General features: G+C 42.1%; 1 protein-coding gene across 1 annotated transcript in view; it reads left to right on the top strand.

The window, feature by feature from the left end:
• ppap2d (phosphatidic acid phosphatase type 2D) overlaps window positions 1-8,663 on the top strand; it is a 16,206-nt gene extending 7,543 nt beyond the window's left edge. Inside the window, exons 2-6 of the mRNA XM_005745367.2 lie at window positions 3,072-3,229; window positions 3,405-3,694; window positions 3,797-3,854; window positions 6,733-6,909; window positions 7,126-8,663. Coding sequence (XP_005745424.1) covers window positions 3,072-3,229; window positions 3,405-3,694; window positions 3,797-3,854; window positions 6,733-6,909; window positions 7,126-7,230 — 788 coding nt within the window. The 3' untranslated portion in view covers window positions 7,231-8,663. The remainder of the gene's footprint in view (window positions 1-3,071; window positions 3,230-3,404; window positions 3,695-3,796; window positions 3,855-6,732; window positions 6,910-7,125) is intronic.
• Window positions 8,664-11,208: the final 2,545 nt, after the last annotated feature.

Genomic DNA, 11,208 nt, shown 5'->3' with positions numbered 1-11,208 from the left:
CACACACACACACACACACACACACACACATCCATTTGTCAATTCTCCGCCCTTGTGGCCATGCATCGCAGCCTAGCTTTCAGTCCAACAATGAATTGATCAGTAGATGTTGAGCAACATGACTTGAAAGTATGTCGATGAATTCCTACCATCTGCCCTCTTTTCTTTGCACTCCTCCTTAAACCACTTTTTTCATTTGCTGTTTTTTTATTTCTTTATTTTGTTGCTTTTGGTTGTTGTTGTTCCCCTCTCACAGTGAGCTCATTCTGGGCTGTGGTCATAGATGTGTAAATTAGAACCAGAACAGTTTCTCAGAGAGAGGCACATATCCCCTCTTTTCCTCCCTTCCTCTTTCCCCTTCTTCTTTCTATCCTTTTGACTATTTGAAAGCATTCCTGCTTTGAATGTTAGGCCCAGTGAGCAGCACATTTTGGCTCTTGGAGCCAGCCCACTCCTCTGCCTCCTTTTGTGTGCTCTTGCAGGCCTTCCTGGTCTGGCTCTCTTTTGAGCATGTCTTGGCCAGGTGCAGAGGTTGGCTCACAGCTGCCTGACAGATGAAGTGAGAGTCTGTGGAGTGTTTTTCAGTCATGTTGTGAAAACATTTTGAATGTAGTTGTAAAGCATAGAGGTTGACTGTGACATAGGAGCTTGTAATTTCTTTAGGATTGTTCACAAACTAAATAACTAATGTGGTTTCAAGTATGTTTGCTCAGTTTTTCTCTTGTGATATTATCAAGGAGCTTTTTAAACCACTAAACCACTTTTGTCATGTTTAGTGATTATTGCATGCAAAAATGGGGAAGCATTACAAGCCGTCTCTGACTGACGTGACACTTCCTTCGCCTTTAAAAAGTCTTACAGTATAAGTGTTTGGACTTTAATGGAGCTTCTCACCATTATCTCTGTGTCAATACAACAAAATACTGATTTCTGGAATCAGATGAGGGGCTTTTAATGGATTATATGGAAACCAGAAAGGGTCAAAAGAAGCCCCTGTTCAACACAAAATAGTACTTGTTGTTGTTTTAAGTATTTGTTTCATTATTAAATGCTAAAATGTATCATCAGTGTTTGATTACCCCCAAACACAGCATGTCTCTCTCAGTTTAAAAGTCCTTATAAAATGTCATCAGCGTTTTATTTTAGTGGATTGTTGTTGTTGTTATGTTGGGGCTTTTGCATAACACTTATTTGAAAGGAGCTGACTGTACTGGAGAAAAAATCTGGGTGTGGAATCAAATACCTCACGTCTCCACTTGGGTATGACATGCATAGGGGTATTATGATCAAGTGATTCAAAAAGATGCATTTCATGCAGGTAACACAAAGGCAAACATGAACTCTCATTGAGGTTATTTATTTATCTACCAATTAGCACAAAAGCAAACACAGGTACTCCATTGATCTTAGCTAATGTAAACTCTCACTAGGATAACCACAAGATAGATAGAAGGAGAAGGAGAAGGAGGAGGAGCAGGAGGAGGAGGAGGAGATGTTCTAATAGATTATTTTACTAGCAAAACATGTTATATGAGGCACATCAGTGAGCTGAATTTCCATATGAAGAATCTGTACATGTGTTATCTGGATGGGGTGAGTGAGAGATTGGGGTCAGATGTGAGGCGTTTGCTCTGTGTGCTGGCGTCACAGGCTCTGCTATCTGTCTACAGGATGTTTCCCTCTCTCCTTCCCTGCCGTAACATCTCATGAAATACATGGACGCGAGCTTGTTTTTAGTCTTTGTTTTGTCTTTCTGGGAGGGCAGCTTGACTTTGACTGCAGAGGGTTTTTTTTTAACACACACACATTTGACCTATGTCTTACTGTATCCCAGCCTTAATCACGTCTCCCGTGCCTATCAGTAAGTTCAGTAAGGTTGAATGAACAGCATGGGAGTTTAGTTGACTCTGTGTTTGGTTAACGCTGATACTGAGCCAGTTTTGGCAGATCTCAAAGTGGACAAACTGTAGCTACCTGCTGTTCATCAAATACTCATTTCCCACTCTTTTCTTTCAAAATTTGGTGATTTATCATGATTAAAGGAATGTTTTCAGACCCTTGTTTATGTGTTTGAGTGAGAATCCTTCTGGCCTGGTTTTAAATGTGTATCCTGTGTTCTTTTCAGTCACGTAGTCTGAGAGATTCTCTGGCAGGAGCAGTGTTTTGGCCTGGGAGCGTTCCAACCAACAAGCAGGCCTGGGATGATAGGGAGAGGCACAGAGGTTAATGATTAGTCCCATGTCCTCGCTGCATTCCATGGGGTGACAAGGGGACATGGGATAAGGGACAGAGAAATGGAGCACGCTGGGACTTTAGAGGGATATTGGCTATTAGTGTTAAGTACAATGCAGAACAAAAGCCGTGCAGCTCAGCCCTCGTTTGTGGAGCTACAATCACCACCTTCCAATTCGTCATTAAAAACTGGTTAAAACGCTAATTTTCCCCAGTGAACTTTGATCATGAGACTGCGTGGTGATGTTTACCTAAGCAAACCAGACCTTGGCCACTTTCACCTGATAGCGTAAATTCTTATAATTAGTGACCAGGCAGTAAACAGAATGTGAGACAGCTGTTAATATAAGTTAAGATGGATTAAACTGTGAGTCACTGCTTTTGGCTTGAAGAAAACATACTTGTTTAACAATACACAGTGACTTTATTGTCTTCTTTGAGCACACTGATGTTTTTGTGTAACATGCTCTCAATAACTTCTTCCTCCTTCCTCATCTGAATTCTCCACTGTCATGCTGCCTCCATTTTTTCACGTCTTTTCATGTCTGTCAGCCTTCTCCTTCTCCCTGCTCCCATGTTGAAAGCAGCTATGTGTGGAATTCCCTGATCCCCAGGAATCTGGAACTCATATCACCAAATGACTGACGCTTTAATGCTACCCCCCTTTATTATGTTAGGCCATTTTCATATGAGTAGACAGTACCGTTGTCCATGTATCGCGCTGTCTCTTTTATTTGTCATCGTTGTTACACAGACCACATCATAGATATTCATCAAGCCATCTTTTGTTTTGTTTTTTTGTCTGCCTCCACTCCCTTTTTCCCCCCCGACCCCCCCAGCCTCCATCCCATTTTTTGCATGCGAGATGAAGTTTGTGACTCCCTACAAACGAGGCTTTTTCTGCGGAGACCCCAGCATCACTTATCCCAACATAACGACCGAGGCCATCCCCGACAGCCTGCTCATCGCTGGTGGCATCGCCATCACTGGTGTAGCGGTAAGACAGTAATTGATGTTATGTGTAAGGACACTGAGTTAAAGCTATCATCATCTTCTTATAGTGTAAATGTGCTTGTGTTTGCTTAAAAGTAAAACAAACATACTTTCACAGTATTTGTTCAGCCGGGCGGTATGGCAAGTTAAAAGTTGTCTCCTGTCTTTGTTTCTTTCAGATCGCTGTAGGTGAATGCTATCGTGTGCGTTTCCGAGGTGTGCACTCACGAGCTTTTGTTAGAAACTGCTATGTGTCATGCCTGTACAAGGAACTGGGAAGCTTCCTGTTTGGCTGTTGTATTGGTCAGTCTCTCACCAACATGGCCAAGCTAAGCGTAGGTCGCCTGAGACCCAACTTCCTGGATGTGTGCAACATCACATATGCATCCATTAACTGCAAGGAAGGCATCTATGTCCCTGCAGAGTCCATAGTCTGCAGTGTGGAGAAGAAGTTGGAGGAGGAGGCAAGGTGTGTGGTTTATGTGCAATTACCTGCTTTCTCAGGGTGCTGTATACAGAAACCCAAGTTAATGTGTAACATTTGGCTGCGTTTATGGATCTTCTCTTTCAGGAAGTCCTTCTTTTCCGGCCATGCTTCCTTCGCGATGTACACAATGCTTTATCTGGCAGTAAGTCACCTTTGCTTCACAAACAAACAAACACACCCAGTCTATCGGCGAACAAATCTGGAAAGTTGACCTCTACATACACCTGAGCTCATATTGTGTAATTACTGTATTCACCCCAGTGTTTATAGTATCAGAGGAAGATTACAGTTCTTGCTTTGTTTTCAGTTTTTAAAGACAACACCAGCCCCTAGAGGCCGAGAACAATGCTAATTGAACATGTGGAAAGACACACCAAGCCATGTGCTGTTAAATACATTCACGGTTCCCGATCTTTGAGAGAACCAATTCTCTACAGGCAGCCAGCTTCCAACCAAAAGGGCTGGTGAGACAGAAAGATAGGGAGGAGGAGGATTTGGAGTGGGGTAGAGAATGAGGGAGAATGTTTTCCACAGGGAACATGAATAGATGAAGAGACTCCACAGACAGAGGAGGCCTTGTTGTGGGTCTCATTTAGTCGAGGGGGGAGAGCTGAATATGCCTGCTGAGAGATCGACAGGCTTCTTTCAGCAATAGACACCCTCTCAACCCTCCAAGCCTCCCTCCCCATCTCTTCATTTTTTTCTCACAGCACACTGCCCTGTACTCATGGGCGCATTGTGAGAGAGAAGTGACAGTTAGAGGGAGACAAAAGCACATTATTGTCTATGAAACGTTCACATACTTCATATAGCCATCATCGCTAGCTGCTAATTAATGGTTTTCAGGTGACATAAATATTTGTATTCATCTGAGATGAATGAAAATAATTTGTTGCTTTTCAAAACTCAAAGTGAGGAGAAAACCTTCTCTATTTGTACAGTGCTGTGTCTTATTTCTGTATATTTCAGTTATAAAGAGCCAGACTTGCAGGTTGTTATTTTTGTTTTGTCTTAAGCAGTAGTTTTCCAGACTCTCTGAAAGTCTTCTTTCATTTTCACTTCAGTCCATCTGTCTGGGACTAGAGGAAAGATTTTTTTGTTGTTGTTCGTCAGACCACTTACTGTAACACTGACCTATGAATTGTTCAAGCATAACACCTATCTTAGTCACAGTCTAGCAAATAACCAATTATAAATTATATTTTTAGGTACTTTGCTACTAACGGCCTGTGACAAAACACATAATTTCTTCCCATTTCTTTAACCGAATCTATGGAAAATATGTTCGAAAGGGATAAAATAACGGTTGCACCAACAAGGTGATTCTCAAAGAGCATTTAGCTCAAAAACTTTACATATCTGTGCATGGTGTACACTGTTTCCTTAAAATATTTGAGGAAACTAGATAAATGGAAGACAAAATACGAAGTTTCAAGCCTAAAAAAACTAAAAGAAATCTACAGCAGATGAGCAGCATTTGAAAGTCATGTCCTAAGAATAGGGGGGGTGAAAATCCAGCAAAGACCTGACACAGTACCTCAGAGACACAGCTGGCCCTGTCCACCTACTGTTTGCTGAAACCTTGTTAGAGATAGTCTCAGTGGAAGGTTTGCTTTCAAGAAGGAAACCGGGAAGAGAATGCTCCAGTATGCTAAATTAGACAAAAACGTCACGTCTTCAAGTCATTGTGAGTACATACAGAGAAGGTCAGGAGAGAAGTTCAACAGTGAGTGTCTACAGCTATCTGTAAAACATGGTGGAGGCTCTGTCATGGTTTGAGGCTGTATTTCAGCCAGTGGCGTTGGGGATCTTGTCAGCATTGATGGAAATATGAATGAAGAAAGTACGTCAGATTTTGACTCAACGCTGGATACTGTTTCTGAAGCATCTGATTGGCAGTCGTTTCATTTTTCAGCGTGACAATGCAGTGCAGTAAAACCATACCTGGATATAAAAATTCACAATGGAACACTGTCAGTCATAGACTGACCTCACAAGAGCAAATCAAAATAATAATAATAAGAGAACAGAACAAAAGGCAGCCAGGAGCTACAGAAGAGCTTTGAATATCTTTGAAGATGCCTGGAGAACTATTCTTGAAGACTACTTAAAGAAATTACAGGGAAGCTTGCCCAAGAGAGTTCAGGCTATGTTCAAAAATAATAAAGAAAATATCAATTTATCTTTCAACAAATCACTACATCTATTTCTTCTTTACCTAGCAAAAGATAAAGAAAGGGGGGGTGGCTCATAATTACTGCACAGTTTTCTTTACAAGTCCACAGCAAAATGTTCCTTTTTGAACAAAAAGAGAAAGAAAGGGATGAATATTGTGGGACTGACTGAGAGGAATGAAAGGGTAGCGAACTGAAAGGAAGAAGTGGCGTGACTAAAACAAAAACCTAGTGTTTTTTTTTTTCTCCACACAAGCACGCACACACAGAAGTTGCTGCTTACAAATTATTTGACAGAGCTTAGACAACCTAGTGAGAATGTGTCAGACTTGCAGCTACACGCCACCATGACCTTGCCAGCTACTTGTGTGTACAGCAGGAATAGTGACACCTGTTCTCAGTTAAGATAGGAAAAGGAGAGACAGCGAGGATCGGCTTGCCAGCAGTAATGTAGACCACATGCTCCCCAGCGGCTGTTTGACTCAGACATACCTCCAGCCACCTCATAAAGCGAGCCCTGCATCTGCATTCAGCTCGACCTGTGACCCCATTTTCACGCACACAAACAGGACCTCTGTACTGTAGCGCTGATGCACGGGATGAGGATGAACAAAAGCAGGAAGTTGGGTTTAAAAAGTGCTAATGAAACCATGCCAAACTTCTCTTCCCCCCTCTGGGCAGCAGATTAAATGGATGTTCATGTTCCACTTAGTTTATAGAACTTCAGTCATTAGACATAACCATAAATTTATGTTTGTGGGGGCATACATTAGCACATAAGTGCCCATAGCCATATATTCACTTAGTAGTGAAAATAATAATGGTATTTATCTTCTTTTTTTGCAGTTCTACCTGCAGGCACGGCTGTCGTGGCGAGGAGCTCGGCTATTGCGCCCACTTATACAGTTCTTCTTAGTAATGATCGCTGTCTACACCGGATTGAGCCGCATCTCAGACTACCGTCACCATCCCACTGACGTCCTCACAGGCTTTATTCAAGGAGGGCTCACCGCATACTGGGTGGTATGTTAAAATTCACTGTTGTCTAAATAGCCTGAATACCAGTTATCCTTTTCCTCGCAGGGTTTGTTTCTCGCTGCTTTCTGCTGACTGTGTTAGCTCAAACACTATGCTTTCTCCCTCAATTTCCACTCTCTGTTTATAAACAGTGAGTGATTGACAGCATGTGTGGTCTGCGTGTCTTTCCTGACAATTGTTTTTTTTTGTCTGTGCCTGCAGGCCTTCTATATCTCCACCATGTTTAAGCCCTGCGCCCGCCCAGACGGGTCTCCCACTAGCATGTCCCTGGAGAGTCCACTGTCCAGCCAGCAAACTGTCTGTTAGCAGGTGCATGCAGTCATTTCAGGAATCGGAGGATCAGAGAAGTGAACTGCAGAAATACAGGGAGAGCAGTAGATAGCACAGGTGAGGAGCACAAAGAACTGAGGAACTAGTTTAGAAGAAAGGATATCATTCTAAGAAAATATTGAGAGTACAATCTAACCTGCTTATACTTTTGGTATATTGATATACACGCAAACATACAGTCATCTAACACATATAGACATAAGATAAATGCAACAAGACTACAAGTCAAACCCGTCCAGTGGAACAAACTTTGTGGTAATATTAGAAATATTTTTTTATATATGAAAAAAGATTAAAAGTGTTTATTTTTCAAGATAAGTTGTAGAAGCTGCTAAAGTTGAAAGCTAGTTTGTTTTCTTCTGGTATGGAGGGCTTTGGCAAGTGCGTTTGCTTAGCTTTCAAAGCCGAGCCAGTCACCCTTTGGTCACGGGTTAGAGATGAGAAAATACCAGCCTCGGTTTTTGGTTTTTGATTCCTTGCTCAGCTTGGAAAACATGAGCCAGCAGCTGTTAACTGAGACCATCGGACTTCAGATGTAAAGACAGCTCTGTGCAAAGTGACGGAACAAGCACAGGCTTCCTAACGATCTTTGCCTTCAGTCGCACGACGTGCCACTAACCTAAAAAGTCGACCCTACACCACTGTGACTACATGATAAAACACATGTAAGCAAAGGACAACAATGTTTGAGCTGTGATAGAATGCCATCTTTCTCTATTGAGTAACCAAGTCAGTGACTGGGAGCAATCTGACCAGGTAATTTCTCTTCCCATTCACTGCCACTTTCCTGCTACTAACCACTTTGACTGTCTCAGAGGTGGAGGTTTTGACTGAATTTTGTAACCTCTGACCTTTTGTCCCTGGACTCCAAACTCTTGAGCTGCACCTTGATTTATGCCACTCAGACAGGAGCCGTGCAGCCGCGATCCCAGCGGTCCTCCTGTGCGTCTTTATTAATAGCACTTGAACATAGTGGAACCCTCTAATTATAATCAATATTATATATTTTATCACAAGTTTGAATAATCAGTGTTTATTTTTGTTAATGTCTGACTCATACACTATATTCTTTTCATGAAAAGATAATTATTCAAACTGAATGTAAATAGCAATTTCATTTTATAAACCACAGAACCACAGAATTTCAAGTATTAGTTCAAGTTTTGGACCGTTTTTACATGTTTATGTAAGTGTTTGTATTTACGTTTTTGTCGATCGGGTACAGAGAGTTGCTCTTGTACCTGTTGTAACTACTAGACTGAGCCACAGATGTTATCAGAAAGCTATATATATTTTTGTGTTCCCAGATATTTTTGTTTGTTTGATTTGTCTGTGAATGCCACAGCGGCAGAAATAACCACTGTACTCAAAAGAAAACCAAACCATTAAACCATCGAATGTTGAATGTTTCAAAGTTCTTCTGTCTTTTTTTTTCATGTTTAGCTTCGGCAGACTGAAAAGTGCCTAGCACACCTACACATACTGAATGTCAATGTATCAGTGTTTTTAAAAAAAAAGCCATTTAGCCTTTTCCTCATATGGGCATTCATTATTTACGCGGGGGATACCAAACATGGTGTGGAGGTGAGGAAATCTTGAGCTAAAATAAAACAAACATTTAACAGAAAAAGTGATTTAACCATGTGGGGTTTTGAAGCTTCCACTCCAGTGCCCTTGTAGTTTCCTTCATCTCTCTCTCCTCCTTCACACCCTTCCTCGTTCTGCCCCTTCTCTGCACTCGGTCCTTTTCAAGTGCAGTGGAGCATGATGGGCTGTTTCGGGGGGTCATGCTACCATGGAGATGCTTAGCCAGATACAGGTCAGGGCGTCTGAGGCATTTTCTTTGATTTCTTTTTTCTCTCTCTCACTCTCTCACACACACACACACACACTCACTCTCTCACTCTCTCTTTCTCCAATGTACTTCGAGGCTTAGGGAGGGGAAAAAAGCAGCTCAGATGAGACAGAGAGGGCAAAAGAGAGAGAGAGAGAAGAAGCGAGAGCTTCAGTAATGTCTGTGTGCATAACGATAAGGTAAGGGGACGAGCAGGGAAAGTGGTCCAGTAATGAGGGGGAAGCGTAACGGAGCAGTTGGCAGAACAGATGGGCTGGTAGATTGGGGAGAGTAAGGGTAATGGTTGTGGGCATCAGGGTGGGAACAAATGTGATCCCGTTTTTCAGGCCTGTTTTGTTTTCTAGGACTGTAACTGAGAAGCCTCGTTTTATTCCTGAGCAATACATATATGGCTGTGGTATTGTGACAGCTCCTTGTCTGTCTGCCTCACTACTTGTTATTGTCTAACGTTTAGGTGTGTGTGACCGAGCTGAGCTTACACGCCCTGTCAAACATGACATCTCGTTTACACTGTTACTGGCCTGCTCCTCGGTAACCCTTCAGCCCTAATGGAAATGAATGGGAGTCAACAAGCAGAGGCAGACTCCTCTCTGTGTTCACATTACTGAGGTCCGGTCAGAAGGGCCTCGCTATTTGCACTGCCGCAATTGTGCACACAGTAGGTCAGCACTGTTCATTTCGACTGGCCGTGGTATTTGTACTGTTATCTCAACAGGTGAAAGCCATTATTGTCCACACGCTTGACTGTGAAAGAAAATTAAAACCGCTTTTTCCTTCTTCCTCATACTTAACTTTGGGCAATTCCTTGATAAGATTATGATTTTGTGAAATTGGACGGGAGCAAAAATAGCAGTGCGGATGGCGGTGCTGATTCTCAGCAACACAGAGATAAGCGTGCTGTGGAAGGCACGTAGCTCACCTGCGTATCTCTTTGTGTGAGAGGAATAGAGTACACGTGGGAGTAAAGTTATCATATTTGTTTTTTTTCTGACAACGATAACATCGTCAAGAAATTTGTAGATTATCCAAATTCTATGGGCCCATATTTGAAGTGATGAAATAGCCCTTGCTGCCTAATGGAGATACGAAATATCTCTTTTCACAGAACTAATGTAACCTGTCTTTGTTTACTACAAAGTAAAAGCTGCTTAGGAGTGAAAATTGACTTAACTGTTTGTAAAGAGGAAAAGAAATTTCCTTGCATATGAGTTTTCGTTAAGTATTTACCATACGTCTCCGAGGCATTACCGACTTAGTCTCTGGAACTCCGCTGGCCTCTTATCCAGCTGTAGTCCAATTCTTAATAGAATTAAAAAGGATTAATGGGCTCTTTAGTGTGCTTGAGTTCAGGCCTGCTCCCCCCAGCCTCGCTGCTATGCGCATTTTTAAATCTCCTATAGTAATGACAGTGAGTGAATGCACAAGCTGTAGCCATTAGGCACATCGTGTCCTGATGTGAGTTTATGAAAAACATTACTTTGCCTGTTCCCACTTAGATAAATTGTCTTGCTTCTCCTCTCTTCTCCCTCTCTCTCTGTGCTCCTCAGGGATTAAGATGTGCCCAGCCACGTTGACTCACTGAGTGAGCTAAGAAATCAACACTTAAACTGATCCACAAAGTACTAATGAGGACCTACAGGTGGACAGCTGGGTGCAATCACTCCCAAATGGGAAAACCTATGTTAGTGTGCATTCCCTTTGATGCATGAAAGCAAAATGCATACCTTATTTATCAGTCAGGCACATATGTACACATAGATAAGGCATGGAATATCTGACGAGATCAGCGTAATCGTGGTGGCTGATGAAGATAGCACCCCTTGTCACATCCTGGCACTGTTATGCACCTAACTATACAGCACTGGAGCTCAGATTCACTATTTTTTGAAGCTTATATGAACTGGTAACCACACATGGAGACTTTTATAAAGGGCTCTATTAAAAGAGAGTCAAAAAACAAGCTCCTGCCTACTGAGACCCTTTTTTCCTGTTAGCTTTGTTAAATAATAAATGAACACGGGATTCCTCATACGTATATTTGTTCAAAAGCAGCAATGTGGTCTCTGCATTATTATACGCATAGCTTATAACTTGCCCTT

Source organism: Pundamilia nyererei, unplaced genomic scaffold (assembly GCF_000239375.1).
Source record: "Pundamilia nyererei isolate P.nyererei 1_Seehausen unplaced genomic scaffold, PunNye1.0 scaffold00158, whole genome shotgun sequence".
Classification (NCBI taxonomy): domain Eukaryota; kingdom Metazoa; phylum Chordata; class Actinopteri; order Cichliformes; family Cichlidae; genus Pundamilia; species Pundamilia nyererei.
This window is presented reverse-complemented; position numbering and strand designations above follow the sequence as displayed.